Genomic DNA, 16,696 nt, shown 5'->3' on the forward strand with positions numbered 1-16,696 from the left:
GGATGAAATCTGCAAATGTTTCTGTATTAGGTGTATATATATATATATATATATATAAAAGTGAGTAAGGATATGCAAATGTATGTAGATATCCATGTTCTAGAAACGGTTACAATTTTCAGTTTCAGCTCTGCGTGGGAGGCTGTTATTGAAATAATTTCCTTCCATGGAGAGGAACAACAGACACATTTTGTCTTGCCGAAGAGGACCAGAGAGGAGAGCCGCCTGTCTGGTACTTGGCAGGAACTGCTGGGAGTCCAGACCGGTACCTGTGCGGCAGCTGAGAGCCCGTCTGGGCTTAGCAGCCGACAGCGCCTATCTGCTCCCGGAGAGGACGATGTGGGGATGCTTGGCAAGGCTGCGAGTTATCCTGCATCTCCATGGGGTAGCGGGAAAGCGCAGTGACTCATACATTCTGCAGCTGCTTGGGTTTGCCCAGCCCGTAGCCAAGGGACGGGGGAGAAGAGCTGGAGGTATTGGGAGCGAGGTGATAGGAAAGGATGATGAATTTGGGATTGGATGCAGCATAGAGGATGTGCGAGAGGGGGCTGTGACATCTAGTGACATGCTGGATTGGACTGTACATTTCTTACTGGTCACAGGGAACTACGCTGACTGGCTTCCCACAGAACTTGGGCTCGATGTGTGCCACCAGTGACACACTGTAGTGTGTTCTGCTGCTCACGTACTAAGTGAAAACAACCCCTGTGTGCCAATCAGTCAATAAATTACCAAGGCATCAGTGACCTGTCTCAAGTACCCTGAACCCTTCCCAGGCCTCTTGTCCTTGAGTCTGGCAAAGCAGCATATCCATGCTAAAACTGGCTCTGATAAGGCAACTTCCTTGAAACCAGCCTAACTTAAAAAAAAAAAATAAAAAAAAATCCAACAACAACACTGGCTTTGTTGTGTGTCCAGGAACAGTATGACACGCAGACCACTTCTGAAGTTTTATGAATATGTGTCTGGCTGCTGAAATACAGCAGATGGAAAGGGTTCTGTGGACTGCAAAGTGAAATTTGAGCTGCTATTCCCAAATTAGGCTGTATGAGAATTCCCTACAGACGAGGCAGCCCAAAATGTTAGAGGGATTTCTTGCCAAATATACCCATCACCACTCATCATCTCATTCCATACCTTACCCAGCAATCAGCAGATGACGAAGCAAGCTCCATGCATTAATTTTCTCCCAAAGACTAGGAGCAATTGTTCTTTCATCTGCTCAGGGATAACAAACCAACATCATGTTTTCCAGTGCTACTGTGGTCTAAAATAATGCCAGCACCATCATTAATTAATGCTGCTCTGCCATTAGTCCCCTGTTTCAACAAATCTGAAAGGCCATAACCCTTTTTTTGTTCCCATAAACTGAAAGAAAAAACACATGCACTGCTGTGACAGGGAAAATCCTGGGCTCATGTCAAAGCAGAGATGGAAGAGCACAAAATAGAGATAAGAATTGAAACTTTTATTTTGGTATAAAGTAAATGAGTAACTTTTCCGTTTTCTTCTGATGACCAGACTTGAAAGGTATGCAGCACTGTTGGTCAGGACCATTCTGCTTAGTGAAGGACAACCACTCAGCTCCACGTGTTGCCAGTTCAAGGGCTCAGAACAGTTCAGGCTAAAGGAGGTGCATGAGGAGGGACCTGCTGGTGGACAAGCTGAGGGACTTCCTTGGTCAGCTGGGGTTTTTGTGAACTGCGGGACTTGCTGCAACAAGGAAGAGGCTAGGAGGAACAGTCAGTTAGATGTTACAGTGGCCTTGCCATTCAGGAATGGAAGGAAGGACTCCAGAAAGAGACCTGTTTCCTGGGATTCAGGGTCCAGCCCCTGCAGCCATTTAGCCCAGGCCTGGTGCCAGTTCAGGAGGGGAAGCCTACTGCTGCCTCCCCTCCCTTCCACACCCACAGCCAGCATCCGCTGGCAAAGGTTAGCCCATTCGCTGCTGAAGGCGCTGGTGGGCCTCTGCACTGTGCAGCCAGGGCAGGCAGCAGAGGGGCTCCCACAACACTCCTTCGGTGAACACTTGTGACCCCTTCCCAGGCCTCTCCCTGCTCGGGTGCTTGTCTGCCCCGGCCCAACTAAGCTGTCACTGGTGGAAACAATCAAAAAAATTCTTTTTCTCTTCAGCCCTGAAGTATATGAGGCTGCGGGCCAGAAAACAGGCAAAATGAGGCATTTTAAGACTCAAGTACTGCAATATATATAGCAACTGGTTAGTCATACACACACAGAGGGTTGCCTCAGATAGGTATAGTGACACAGCACGCTACCATAATGCTCCAGATATTTCCTTCTCCCCCCTTATTTTCACTGATACGGGGAAATGAAATACTTTTCTCTCCCTTGCATCCCTGTACTGTTGTGCTTTCTGGCTTCCTGCAAAGCACCGCAATCATTGCGTGAATCCTGCTCAGAGTATTCCATTTTTTCTCCTCGCGCAGGGTTCGCAGAGCACAGCAGGCCTCTGTGACACGGACGCTGTTATCCACACTTTACCACAAATGGTTTTGCAGGAAGGACCATCTGGTCGTCAGCTGCCCAAATGCGCATTCGCCTGCCCTCCTGCACCTGTTCAGTGGGTAACTGAGCCGCTCCCTGCCAGGTGCTCTCCCATCAGAGGCCTTCCTGAGCGAGGGGACAAGAGGACGCAGCACATCTCGCGAAACAGTGGCGGGTACAGACGCCTCTGAGATTTCTGTTCTTAAGGAGGAATAAATCCCAGCTTAGCTTCAAAATGGAGGCGACGTTATCAGACCAGAAGGTAACTGCCCGGCTCAGAGATCGACGTCATGCTGTTACGAGCAACTGCATCAGTGCTCAAATGGAAAGGTCAGGTCCAGCATCTGAGCTGACATCACGTGTAGCAGCCATGAGCATCACTGATGATGTCACTATGTTCTGGGAAGCCCATTTACCCAAAGTTCTGTGCCATTTAAGACATGTTTCTACCCACAGTCACTCACAGGTGAGCCAACAATGTACCTGCCAGCCAGATCTGTACTACCTTAGCTCTGGGTTTCTCTGTGCAAGCTAAGCCATCAACTGGTAAAACTCGCCTGAGTGACTTGTTTTGGGACTGCCCTGACACAGTCACCTGTCCGTACTGGACAGACTGGGGCACAGCCACGTGCTCTGAAAAATCTTTAATAAGGTCACTGTAACAGTTTAAGCCACCTTCATCAATGCCCAATTAAAGGACTCCGTAAAGTGAGTTTGGGTTTATGTGTAAAACTTTCAAGGAGATGGGTGCTACTTGTAGAGGCATCTCTTTCTCCCTCTTTGCATCCTTGACTTCCCACAAGAGCTACATTTTACTAGAACAATGAACCTGAATGTGAGAGTCAGATGCAACTCAGGGATGGAGGAGTTCCAGTCCATGGGGATTACCTGTTTTATTTGACTGTCAACAAGATCTTCACATACAAAACATAAATTATCCAAATTTTACCTTCAGAGAAAGAGGAGAGAGGGAGAAACATCTGCAATTTGTGACGAATTTTGTGAAGTATCCTGTTACTACTCTAAAGGAACTAAAGGTATCTATCAAAAAATGTCTTCAAGGATTAAGCAAAAATTAAAAGCAAGATTAAATAACATGCAATTTAAAAATAAGAGCTGTAGCTGTCATTACCAGGCAGAAAAAATGACATCACCATATACAGAGAGGATGAAGCAACATGCCTGCCAGACCAAACAGTTACCTGTCATTATACTGCAGTCCTATTTCAAGAAAAACATTTGGGAAAAAATCTCTCTAAAGATCACACATACATACTGTGGAACCTGCAAGTGAAAGCCCTGGGGAAAAAAAATAGGCTGAAAGCAGGATGTTCCCTGAGCTAAGCAACATTTGTTCACATATCTTCTAGGAGACGGTGAAATTTTCCCAGCTTTCAAATGGAAACTGGAAACACACCATCCTTTGTTCTTTAACCTCTCATGAGGAAGTCACACAGACCAAAGGTTTGCTGAGCAAATATATATATATTTTTTTTCCAGCCGGGCAGTTTTATCTTGATATTGGCTCTCTCTTTCAGCAGCACATTGGATGAAAACAGCTTAGTTGTTAGTTTGACGCATTTCACCCTTTCCTTGTTAGCGGAGAAACTCCCGCAAATTCCTAGGTTTGAGATACTTGCTGTCACCGGCATACAAATACATCCTGTGTTACCCTCTTGGCTAGATGCTGCTTTAGGCCTTTGTTTGTGAGGTGGGCAGGCAGAAGGAATCGAAAGTCTTACCTTCAGCCGCCTTCCTCTCATTTTAAAGGAAGCAAACTCCCGTTTACAGGTGCCAGAGAGCTGGCCCTGAACGTCCCCGTCCCTGCTAGCAGCAACTGGGAAGGGCACAGGCACCAAAAGCGCTGCAGGTCCCATTGCCTCATTGCAACACAACCCGCCCTCCGAGAAGGAAGCGAGTGGTTCACCTCCTGTGTTCACCGACACCCTGGCTGCTCCGCTGTCAGCACCACAAAGCTGACGTCTGTCTACGGGTATCTCGCTTAGGACAGCTATTTCTGCAGCCTTTGAAGGTAACGGAGAGGACACACTTAAAACTTCCTCCCATTCACCATCTGCAATGAAGAACTCCTCTCCCTGTACTAAGCAGCGCTACTTTTTAGAGGCACCTCCCTCCATGGCAATTAATATGACACAGGCACAGATGGCGGGGTAAGCGGCTTCATTTTAAAGCAGCTGACTATGAGAGTCCCAGAGTAAGTAATAGTTCAGTATCTGGCTCCTAAAACTAACCTGACCACGAGCTCATTTCATAGCTCACTTAATCTTCTCGGAGACTAACATTTGAGAATTACGACTATGTGTTGATGGCCAGGTATGTCAGCTTTACTATAAACTAATTTTTTAAGTAAGGACCTTAAAGAGCTTCTTTGAGCATTCTCAGCCTAAAAATAGCAACAGTAAAATATGTGATTTTTTACAGGCCCAAGACTATAGCTGACTGGGAGACTTAATGCCTGGAAAATCCATGTCGAAGTCCTACTGCTCTAAGCTTTAATTGGCACTTCTGATGTTCTTGGAGGGAAAAAAAATAATCCGTTCTCACAGCAGAAAAATGCAGAGAGATGCCGAATATTTCTGAAGAAAATATATATGGTCAAAGTTATTCATCAGCTTGGTTACCAAAGGATGGGAGGCTAATATCTGTGCTGCCCCATGACTTTAGAAGTCAGTGAGCAGCTTCAACCTATTCTGCAAAGGTGTCAAGGAGACGAGGGTTTCCAAGGTAATTAACTTCCTGCAAGCTCTGTGAAAATCATTGGCTGGGAAAGAGGTCCAAACCATGCCCCCAGGGGGGAAAAGATGGGCAGAAAGCTGCCCTGTCTCTGGCCTGATGGAGATTTTGTCAATCAACAAGGGAACATGGAGAAAGATGCTAGATCTACAGGAAGTGTAAGACATTCCCAGGAAACAAGACTTCATTAGTTCTGCTCTTCACAGCACTTGTTTTAAATACAGCTCTTTTCTCAGGACTTGCCAAAACCAGATTTTGTAATTATGATTCCATTTCTGCCGTGGCACCCTTTCTGCCACAAAAGTCCTTGGGAAGATACACGTGACTGCCCCCTACCATCAGTTATGGAGAGACAAGAGGGAGCACAGCCCCACCTGACAGGAGCATGGAAACTGCGCATCTCAGCTGGTCTGCCAGAACACCAACCACCAGCTAGGCAAAGGTGTTTTCACATGGCATGTTACAAAAGCATCAAAGTGACCATAAATTTTTATGGTTTTGATCACCACGAGCACACAGAAACGCATTTCGGATCATTTCCTTAGGCTTTGATATGCTTGATGCGATGTTGGTGACTGATGAACAATCACAAAACCCACAGAACTTCCAAATCCTCTTTGCTTATAGATGAACACACAGGTTTGCTATTTTCCCGACACTTCAAAACAGAGTGTTGTGGTCCTTTTTAAACAACAATACCAAAATAAGTGTCATAGAAAGTCACGTAACATACCTGTCACTACAGATCACTGTGGTTGTTTATTGCAGTCAACTGAAAAAGGAGTAAAGTTTTATAACAACATTCTATGGTCCTTTACAAACACCTGCTACCATAACGGGTAATTTTACTCTGATTCAACTATATAATAAACCTTGCGTTTTAACCTACTAAAATCCTTACTGAAATACATACTTTCCAAACAAGGCAATACAGAGCAAACATTTTCTTTAACTGTAAAGTGCCACTTCATGTATTTCATAATAGCATAATTGCAGAGCAACTCCTTCAAACAATAAAGGCTTTATCATTTTAATAATGTACCAAATGTATCTATGCAAACTAGCAGAAACAAGTTTAGCTTTAAAAGAGAACACCTACTGCAGAAATGCAACAGACAGCTTTGTAGTAAAGAAAACAAAATGCAGCAGCAAGCATCCTTCGGTCCTACAAGAATTTCCTTACACAGGCAGAACAATTTTGTCTCCCAGAAATTGGACAGAGAATGGATACAACCCCTGCTGCTTTACACTGTTACATGAACAAAAAGAGCTAAAAAATAGATTATATCAGTATTTATGATAAAAACATACCTGTGGCTCACCTGATGGCTAATGCCACAAGCCATCGCTTTACTCTAATGCTCTATCCCAGTGAACTGCTAATGCTAATCGCCTGGGAGGAGCAGGAAGACACACTGAGAAAGGGCTCAAGTGCTTCTTTCCTAACTGCAGGCACTGCAAGAAAACAAAGCAGAAACGGCTGTTTATGCCCTACAACACAGAACATTAGGGGTTGGAAGGGACCTCGAAAGATCATCTAGTCCAACTCCCCTGCCAGAGCAGGACCAACCAGAGCAGGTCACACCGGAACGTGTCCAGGCGGGTTTTGAGTGTCTCCAGAGGAGACTCCACAACCTCTGGGCAGCCTGTTCCAGCGCTCTGTCACCCTCACAGTGAAAAAGTTTTCCCTTATGTTAATGTGGAACCTTCTGTGCTCCAGCTTGCACCCATTGCCCCTTGTCCTGTCATTGGCCATCACCGAGCCCGGCTCCATCCTCCTGACACTTGCCCTTTATGTATTTATAAACATTGATGAGGTCAGCCCTCAGTCTCCTCTTCTCCAAGCTAAAGAGACCCAGCTCCCTCAGCCTTTCATCATAAGAGAGATGTTCCACTCCCTTAATCATCTTTGTGGCTCTGCGCTGGAGTCTCTCCAGCAGTTCCCTGTCCTTCTTGAACTGAGGGGCCCAGAACTGGACACAATATTCCAGATGTGGTCTCACCAGGGCAGAGTAGAGAGGGAGGATGTTGCATTCAAACCGTGATGGGTTTTGACAGGAGTCACAAGTTATCTTGCAGCCCCACAGGATGTTATTTGAACTTAGTGATTACCGGAGCCTTGGGCTCCTTTCTTCAGCAAACGCCAGATTGCCAGGCCACGCAGAGAGCTCCCCTGGCATTCACTCTTTGGCTGTTGGGTGTTATTTTGCCCAAATGTTCAGTTTCTTCTCTCTTATTGACACACTCCCTAACCAAATGAAGCAAATGCTTGGTAGTTACTGGCACCGGCCTGGAACGTGGCAAAAAGGGCCTGAAGCTCCTCAGGACTGCAGTGGTACTCTCTATCTCCTGAGTGCTGGCCCCTTGACAGCTATTTACAACACTGGTTAGCAAGAGCCTTTTCACTTTTGGAAAGAAAGCGAAACCCCTGCCTTTGTGAGGCACTCTGTCTTGTCCGGACTGACGGTGCTCTCAGCACTATTTTCCAAATCCAGGTGCTCCACGGATGCGGGCAGGGAGCGCCTAGGACCCGCCTGAGCTCCGGCAGCGGCACCATCGCAGGGGCCTGGCCAGCCCTCGGGTCAGCCCTTAATTGCAAAGCAGGGGGAGACTGAAGGGAACCGAAACAGAAGGAAAACCACGGAGAAGCGAGACCAGTTCTTAGGCGCTAAACCCAAAAGGCGCAATGCTGCAGCCGGGGAGGACTGCAGCTGCAGTCTGTGCTGAAGGCAGCCGTTAGAACTGAAAATCAGGAATGCCAAGAAGTGGAACTAAGTAAACATTCACGGAGCGCATGCTGGGAAGGACAAAACCTGGGAAGAGAAGATAATGAACTCATGCAGCAACCCATGGATATGGAGAATAAGATTTAGAATGCAAAATTCAAATAACTGTGGCAGTGTTAGTGCCTCTTCGCTAATGAAGACATTAAGCCTATTAATAATGATAGAGAAAACACAGAAGTTTCCAGTTAAAACTTCTGCTTCCTTCTTGAAAATGTGATGTATTGTGGGATGAAGTATTTCCCAACCCATTAGCAACTGAAGAGGCAAAGCATTACTAGAAATAAGTATTTTAATAAACAGCACATATTAAAGTTTGAAGATAGCTGATGCAGCGTATCTTTGGGTGACTGAAAACATCAGCAGATTTTGGGAAAACATAACTGTTGCACTGCAGAAGGGCAACCAGAAGGAATCAGGCCAAAATACAGACCCATTTTTCAATACCCAAACCATGCTGTAGAATTTATAAATTAAAGGTTCAAATTGTAATTACCCCTAGTTAACATCTTTTATGAAAAACAGGCTTCGGGAAACCTCATTTTGCTCTTCAGCGAGGTATTTAGTTGACAAACGGAACAGTCAATACTTTTGCAGGGCACTGTTATGGCGAGTCAAACACCTTCGCGCACAACCAGCATGATACTGCCAACAGAACACACGCTGGGCATACAAACGGGCAGATTTCAACAAGGAGCTCCCCCACAGGCTGCAAGTCGGGCAAATTCTAGGGAGGTTGCACAGACTTGTGACAGGACTAACACCCTCCAGCGCTCTAACAAAATCCTGCAAAAGGCAAAGCTGGGCAAAGCTGCACGCTCATACACAGCCAGAGCAATGCAAAACAAGAGAAGGGCCTAAGTGCAGCTGACTTTCAGTCAGGTACAGCTTGCTTTGGCATAGCAAAAGGCAAAAACGTCCATATAGGAAAAAGAAACGTAGCCCATAAAGGGTGACACTGTCTCAGGCCCTCCAAGAAACATTTATTCCATTTTAATGCCCACTGTGGTGCTGGGGCAAAAGCAGCTAATAGGAATTGTGAATATATAAACTGGAGCATGTAGAGTAAATCAAAAGAGGTTGAAAAATCAGCAAAACACCAGGAAGGAATCACACAGGGATGAAGAAAACATTTACAGTTGAAGACTAGAGAAGATCCACTTGTTTAGGCTATCAAAAAGAACTTGCACAGAAATAAACAGCACATGTTCACACATTTTAATAATGATGGCTTATTCTTATTAATTAGTACCCACACAAGTGGTAGGCTTGCACTCCACTACAGTATTTACAATGAGGCAAATTCCTGAACGCAGAACTGAGCTCAGTCTGATCGAGAGATACTCGGTTCAATGCCAGGTAACTTAGTTTTAACACTTGTGATATCAGGTCATCTAATGTAATTAGTGCCCTTCGACCACAAGGTGCCAGAAAGTAATGTTGTTTTCCCCCAAGCAGCATTTAGCCAGTTTTCAAACAGGCACCTCCATTTATCTAGAAGAAGAGAGCACCAACAGCACGGGGTAAGCTCGGGTCTAAAGCACGGCCTGCCAAAACCCGCACCCAGAGCACCCCCGCGCTGCTGGCCCTCTCCGAATTCAGCCTCCATTTCCACCACGCCAGTTACAGCCCCCGGTCCGGGATGAGATCAAAAGGAGCTTCCATCCCTGCTCCACGATCAGGGAAGGAACCCCGGCCTGCTCTAACGGAGACAGAGGGGACGGCTCCCGGTGGCGCGGGGTTCTGCCAGTGAACACAGCGCTAAGCGCCAAGCCCAGCCAAGCACCGACCTCCTCGGAGGCGGCTGCACCTCTGATGAACGGGGTCCAGGTTCACAGACTGCAAAGCTCCTTCTGCGCTTCTAAGGCACCACATACATGTTTACATACATAAAGAAATCCAAGCCCTTACCCACCTCAGTAAGATCCTGACTAACGACTTCACATCGCTGTAACTGCATTTATACTTGCAGAGTGGGAACAGCATTACAGATCAGGGGTACGCTGAGCAAGTCACAGCTCTGAAACGCGAGTTGCAGCATCATGTTTATTTACATAGCACTTCTCAGAAAATTCATCACAAGCATGACAGAAACAAGAAGCTTCACAACAAATCCAGGTGAGATTTTTCTGTACATGGTATTTTTCAACAACCAGAAATATTTTATTAGCAATACAGACACATTTATACATTAAAAATCTATACAACGTCCTTTTCTCTCCCAGTCTCCGAAACGGGTAGGTTCGGGGCCTTTAGGTCCACCCCTTTCTTTTGTAGCAGGATTGATTCCATCAGGGAATTCTAAAATGACAGAAAGTTCATTAAAATACCTATAATGTTGACAAATATAAAGATGTCACCATCTACCTTCAGTTCTTTTCCAAATACAAAATCAATTCTCTTTCATTTTTAAAGGCAACCTTGAGCTGAACATTTCCCAGCCATATCAAAGTAATTTCAGAGGCAGTATGTATGATCATACTCAGTTACGCAAATAAAAAAGCGACTCCATGTCCCAAGGCACTACAGCACCAGTCTGTCATGAATTCATAGCGAGGCCTTGCGCCGCTCAGGTACGCTGTACCTACGTTCGCTAGATCTAAGACACCAGGTCGCTTTCTGCGTTTATTGAGGTCTCTAATTTTAAGCACTCAGGTTTTAATTTTAGCTTGAATTTTAGTCAAGATTCTATTATTCTTGTATTTAAAACACCACGTGGTCATGGATGCTGGTGTGTCTTTCAGGAAATACCGTGTTGATATTCATCAACACCAGACTAGACACCACAGTCACGGGAGGTACCGTGCAATCCTAAATAGCTAAAATTAGACCTTTACCTTCCAAAACTTAACCCAAGCTTGCTAAGTCACTGTGGTGCCCTTTCAGGAGAGGGAGACCCTTCATAACTGGGGCATGGTCGGGACTTTCAGACCTCTCTGGTAAGCGAGTGCTAAGCTCACACATTAGTAGTTCTCCCGGCACCCTACTAGCTCGTGCCACCTACTCCAGCACCACGGAGCTCTGCGCACCTCGCAGTCAACATCCTTACGCTACTCCGTACTCCCTTACTCGGGGCCCTCGCGAGAGCAGCAACGCAGGCCACCCACGCTGCACAGGGGCCATCCCACTAGGCGCAGCCAAGCCACAAAGCACTCTGTGGCCTCGCACTACCCTAGGCCGAGTGTTTTCTCACCCTGCACTAGGCTGCAGGGCTCCCTGAAGCTCACTGTACCCCACGCAGATTCTCCAGAGCCTCCCGTATGCACACGTGGCTCAGGGCTCCCTCAGCCCTATCCCTAACTCAGCCCTGGTGTGCACAAGTAATGAAAAAGAGGGCTGAGAATGAGGAAGACAGCAACAGAAACCCCAGAGAGCAGAGAAAAAGGACAGTGATGGAGGGAGCCTCACGCAACTACAGGCTACACAGAAGGGTACTGGGATGCCTGTTCAAAAATTCCTGCAGACTAGGACAGGAGATGTCGGTATCTGAGCACCTCTGGCAGGACAATGAGCACAAATGCATCTATTATCGTTTTGTGGATGTCACCATCCCAATATCCAAGCACTACTGATGTGCTGACAGTGGATGCAGAAGCTTAGAAGATTTCTCCATGGCAGCTACACAGCAGTGGGAGTTCGGCCAGCCAGCCTAAACTCTTGGGTTTTTTCCTAATAACGCAATGGGCAGTCAGCATTCTAACAAACTACTGCTGGTGTTACATGTACAAACTAGAGAGGTACAACTAAATTTAAAGCCAAAAGAAATCTCTAGTCTTACTCTAAACCTAGAAGACCTAAGCAAAAAGCAAAAGATAATAATTATGCATTTGTTTTAAATGAAGCAGTGATGCCATTTATTTTCTTGGGAATAAAAGGACAAGACTGACATAGCTGCTTACTATTTAACTCCAACTCTGAGTCAGTTCTAAGTGAGTCACAATCTGAAATTGCGTGCAACCATTTCAGAGATGATACTACAATTTTTCAGTCATTTTGTCACCTGGATATTCATAGTAATCTATTGATCTATTAAAAAAGCTTGTCCTAGAGACCTCAAAATAGATAAACATGGGTTGTCACTACTGTAAACAGCAGCAGAACATCACACTGTGGTAAGATAAGGCATGACTAGCACTTTTAGTTAAGGGAAGATGGCTAATTAAAAAGCAGGAAGAAAGAGGTTCTATCTTTCTCCTGTCTTGATAAAAAAATGTATGTTTCTAGTGACTTCAGCAGCGATGTATCTGTGCCTCTACCGTGCCAGGTTCTCTAAATGCAACCACTAAGGTCACTGGAACGCAACATGACTCACAGTTCGGCAGGTCTCCCTGCACCCCACCGAGTGGCTCAGTACACTCACTACCTGTGGTCGCTTTTCAAAATGCTACCTGCAAGACTAACAGAAAGACTGACCATGAAATACAGCGTGACTCAGAAATCTTGTGGACTAAGAAATAGAACAGGCTTTCTGGATAACAAAAGTAGGTGGTGCCCTCATGACTTTACTACCACCATTTATAGCTGCACTGTAACAGAGCAGCACCAGTTAGTTCTCAGAATCACGCTATGGTTTATGGTGGAAGGCACCTTTGGCAGACATCTGGCCCCAGCCCTGCTCAAAGCAAGGCTGGTATTGGGCCAGGACACCCGGGCAAATTCTGAGCACCTCCCAGAGGAGAGGGGTCACGGATGACTTGTTACAATGTTTGATCACTCTGGTTCTAAAGACATCTTCCCTCATGCATCATTTGCAGCAACTCATGCCCACTGCCCTGCCTGTCTTTTTCAGAACCATCAAGCTTAGGATGCGATTCTGAAGCGTGCTGAATGCCTGCCCCTCCTCTCCAACCGACATCAGTCCTGCATCGCAGGGTCTTGCCTTTAGAAGACGGCTTTCAATGTTGTAAAACACGACTTACTTTCCAGGGGTTCCCTCTCTACACTGGACTCCTCTGGTTCATCAAATCGACCTACTGGTAACTTCGGTTTCTTAAGTGACTGCTTAGCAGGTTCAGATCTTCCTCCCGTCTTACAGCTGGTGCTCCTCAGAGAGCTGTAAAGCAGCGATGACTCTATCAAACAAACGGACATGTGTAGCATAAATGTGAGAGTTTAACACCGAGCAGCTCTAGAACTGTTCAGAGCACCTCTGAAAAACCCTCACTTCAGAAACTAGGAAGCAGAGGACAGAAAAACAAACTCCAAATACTAATTTAACAGTCAACTCATGAACACCTACGAAATCAGCACAGATAATTATTTTTGGCCCCAGAAACATATGCAGGCAAAACTGTGTTAGTTGTATAACTCAGTTCACATAAACAGTGTATTTTAAACTGCTTGAACTTATCTTCACTGTTATCTTCTTGTATTTTAGACTTTAAATAGTAATTCTGCTAGCACAGACCAGTACATTCTGTTTTCCTGGAGAAGTCCTAACCTCCTCCAAGAAGCCTGTCGATTTCCAGGTCTTGGTTCATTTCCAGTAGCTTTTGACTCAGAAAAAGCTTCTGCTTTCCCAAAGGAAAGTTTTAAATAAGAAAATGTTATTTCCTTAGTAACAAGTTTTCCAGAATGTTGGTAGAGAATATTTGGGCTTCCCTTATGACAGTACAGTAATTCAGCTGGTAGTCAACAGCAGGACAAACCGTGAGCATGTTTAAGTGCAATTATATAACTGCATACAAACGCTTTAATTAAAAACATAAACTTTTTTCCTTTTAAGTCCTACTAACATTTTCTTATCTTTTCTATCTTTCAAATAGTATAAAAATGGAGGTACACAAATACCATAAAACATAAATCATTCAAGAGTCATAAACATGTGAAAAATTCCTATGAGGATCTTTCAAAATGACTGAGATTTCTACATTTGGTTAAAAAGCCAAATATCCACAGTGAGCATATACCATCCTCCAAAAACGTTTTGGCTATGGACACGTGCCTAAAGCAGCTCTGACTTAAGAAGGAAGATTCAAACAGAAGATCCTCTTTGTACCAGCCTGGGTGCAAGGCACTCAGAAAAATTATTATTCTACCTTGCTGAAGAGACCGGTATCAGGAAACCTTCTCAAGCAGCGTGGATTTGACTCATGTATACACCAACCAACAATCCACCTGTACTCCCAGAATCAGCATATTCATTCATCTTAAAATACCACAGCCTTAAGATTAAACCCCACAGTCACAAACTGGATTATGCCTGCCAACTGCTGCCAATGCCCCAAAGGAGTAATTTGGTTTTTTTTTTTTTTTTGGCTTCAAGCATGACATAATGGACTATCAACAGTGAAGAACCTAATCCTTCTGCAAACATTGGATCTTTCTACTCCTGCCAGGGGTCTTGTCATTCTTCAGCAAGCTGAAAAAGAAGCTAGCTAGAAAATTAAATCAAAGCTGATATTCCAGCCCCAGTTCAAATAAAAGTCAGATTAAGGCACTGATATGAAATTGATTATCTCAGTCAGCAGAAAAGGGGCAAAATCCATTTTCGTCTTTGCAACACTTGATGCTGTGGACCAAAATAAATTCTTCTGGACACAGAGGTGACAGAAGTTCAACATTAAGTACCTCTGGAAAAGATGAGATGAACAATCAACTCTGTCAGTAAACCACATTCTCCAAACTGAACTTTGACTCCCTCATCCTTTATGGACAGTCACAAAGCCATCCAGTTTATTAATTATATAACTAAATCTGAAAATCTCAAGTCTCTAAAGTTGCTGCACAGCCAACATCAGCAATATCCAGGCTTTTCAATTGTCCCACAGACCCATTCATGCAGTGGGAGCTGAGCACTCATTGGGATGTGGGGGGGACAGCATCAGCCAAATCTTGCCATGAACCTAATGGCCAAATATAGCCTAGGACGAGCCACAAACATCTAACATTTTTTCCCCCACCTCCCTTATTAACATACACTGTATCAGTCTGTTTCAGGAATATTGCCAGAAATCTCAGCTTTTGAAGGAGAAGTGGTCTGACATGCAGCCCTACAGAACAGTCTAAGCTGAGCGTGCCTGTGGAACAGACACTGTTATGCAGGCTACTTTACTTGTCCTCCAGCCTCTATTTCTCCATACACAAATCAGCTGAATTTCCTCATATAAAGGGCACACACCAATAACTTCCAAGGCCACGGTAAGTTTCCTCTAACTATTCTAAAAATATTAAACCACGGCTTAATATTTTACTACAGTTTAAAAGTTCACAGCAATGACAGAGAAAAAAAACCTCCGGAACCGACAGTGAGCCCTGATAGCAGTAGGTTTGCAGTACAGGGGAGAGAATACGAATATCTGTAAGGGAAAAAAAAGGCAGGAAACCTGTAGGAAATGGAGGGGGAACGACGACGACAGAAGCTGTGGCACCCCACTGCCCCTAACAGATGCAGCGGGATGAAGAGGCGGGGGTCACACTGCGGGTCGCGCACGGCCCCCATCACCCGCCGCCATCTTGGGCACCCTTCAGCAACCCCAGTACCGACAGTTCCGGCCGGTAACCGCTCCTCTCTCGTTACCCCCCTGCGTGAGGAAGAGGAGAAAAGGCTGAGGAGCCCCTCAGAGGTAAAACCAGGCCCCTCTCGCCCTCCGCCCGCCTCTTACTCGCTGCCCTCGGCGCGCCGCTCAGCAGCCGCAGAGCCATGCCCGCGACGAGCCGGGACGCATGAGGGAGGCGCGGCGCATGCGCAACCGGCGGGCGAGCGGGGGCTGGGCTCGGGCGGCGTGACGCCGCGCGAGCCCCGCCCCCGCTCGCCTGCCTGAAGGGGAGAGGCGGGAAACGCGGTCCCAAGTCAGGGCGGCGCCGCTTCCACCGGCCCTAAAACCAACCCCGTTCCCCCGATGGACGCAGGCGAACGGCGCCTTGGGAGCCAAGTTCTTGACGAAGGTACCTCCGGGCTCTTAGAGGCGGTCGAGAAATAAAATGTAACTCTCCTCTTTCCCCCCTCCCCCTCCAACCTGGAGCAAAGGCGTCTCATTTTGTGCTGTGCAATGAAGAGTTTGCTCCTGGACCCGTTTTTCCCCTTCGATGTGTAATGCAGCTCTCCTAGCTTTTTTGTTGTTTTTTTTTTTTACTAATGAAAATAATTAAATTATTGAAATAATACACAAAGGCTACTTAGGACATGAAAGAATTGAGGCTGATACTATAGTGATGTACAGACCCCGTGTCTGTCCTTGCAAACTACAGGCTAACTTCACAGTTACCAGAAAATTACTTAACTATCATCATTATTCTATTACTTTAATAATAAACTTTATCTCCCTCCATCCTATACCGCTGCTGGTGCCCTTTCTGCACTCAAACACGCATTATTCCCCTCCTAGGAAGAAAGCAGCAAGAAACTGAGCAACCAACCCCAAGTGCTGAACCAGAGGACTTCAGACCACATCTTTTCCGTTCCCCTGTTTACCCAGTGAAGATCCTTGTATCTCTCCCGGTATAAACCTAACCCTGGGGTAAATATCATGGGTGGAGCTCCAGTTAATGTTTTGAATATGGCAACATCTGCTTTTTGTTGTCACTCTTCAAACTTCTCTCCAGCTAACCTTGTTCTTCCATAAAACAGAACACTGTCTACAGATATTAAGCTGTAGAAGGTAACTTTCACTCAGCTATTCTTGGAGATGGGAGTCTAAAATAGCATTTTGTGT

At 45.6% G+C, this 16,696-nt stretch overlaps 1 protein-coding gene across 1 annotated transcript; it reads right to left on the minus strand.

Annotated features, from left to right (window-relative positions):
- Nucleotides 1-10,161: 10,161 nt before the first annotated feature.
- Nucleotides 10,162-15,688, minus strand: SDHAF4 (succinate dehydrogenase complex assembly factor 4). Its single transcript, XM_086461483.1, has 3 exons — nt 15,647-15,688; nt 12,962-13,114; nt 10,162-10,343 (listed from the first exon to the last, which is right to left on the minus strand). The coding sequence occupies exons 1-3, from the start codon at nt 15,684-15,686 to the stop codon at nt 10,234-10,236; spliced, it is 303 nt and encodes a 100-aa protein (XP_086317609.1). The 5' UTR covers nt 15,687-15,688; the 3' UTR covers nt 10,162-10,233.
- Between the last annotated feature and the right edge of the window lie 1,008 nt (nt 15,689-16,696).

This window comes from Leptosomus discolor, chromosome 2 (genome assembly GCF_034619465.1).
Source record: "Leptosomus discolor isolate bLepDis1 chromosome 2, bLepDis1.hap2, whole genome shotgun sequence".
Taxonomy (NCBI): domain Eukaryota; kingdom Metazoa; phylum Chordata; class Aves; order Leptosomiformes; family Leptosomidae; genus Leptosomus; species Leptosomus discolor.

Coding starts and splice junctions, on each gene's coding strand:
- SDHAF4 (XM_086461483.1), bottom strand. CDS start 15,686: ATGGCTCTGCGGCTGCTGAGCGGCGCGCCGAGGGCAGCGA. Junction 13,115..15,646: donor CGGCGCGCCGAGGGCAGCGA/GTAAGAGGCGGG, acceptor TTTGTTTGATAG/AGTCATCGCTGCTTTACAGC. Junction 10,344..12,961: donor AGAGAGGGAACCCCTGGAAA/GTAAGTCGTGTT, acceptor CTGTCATTTTAG/AATTCCCTGATGGAATCAAT.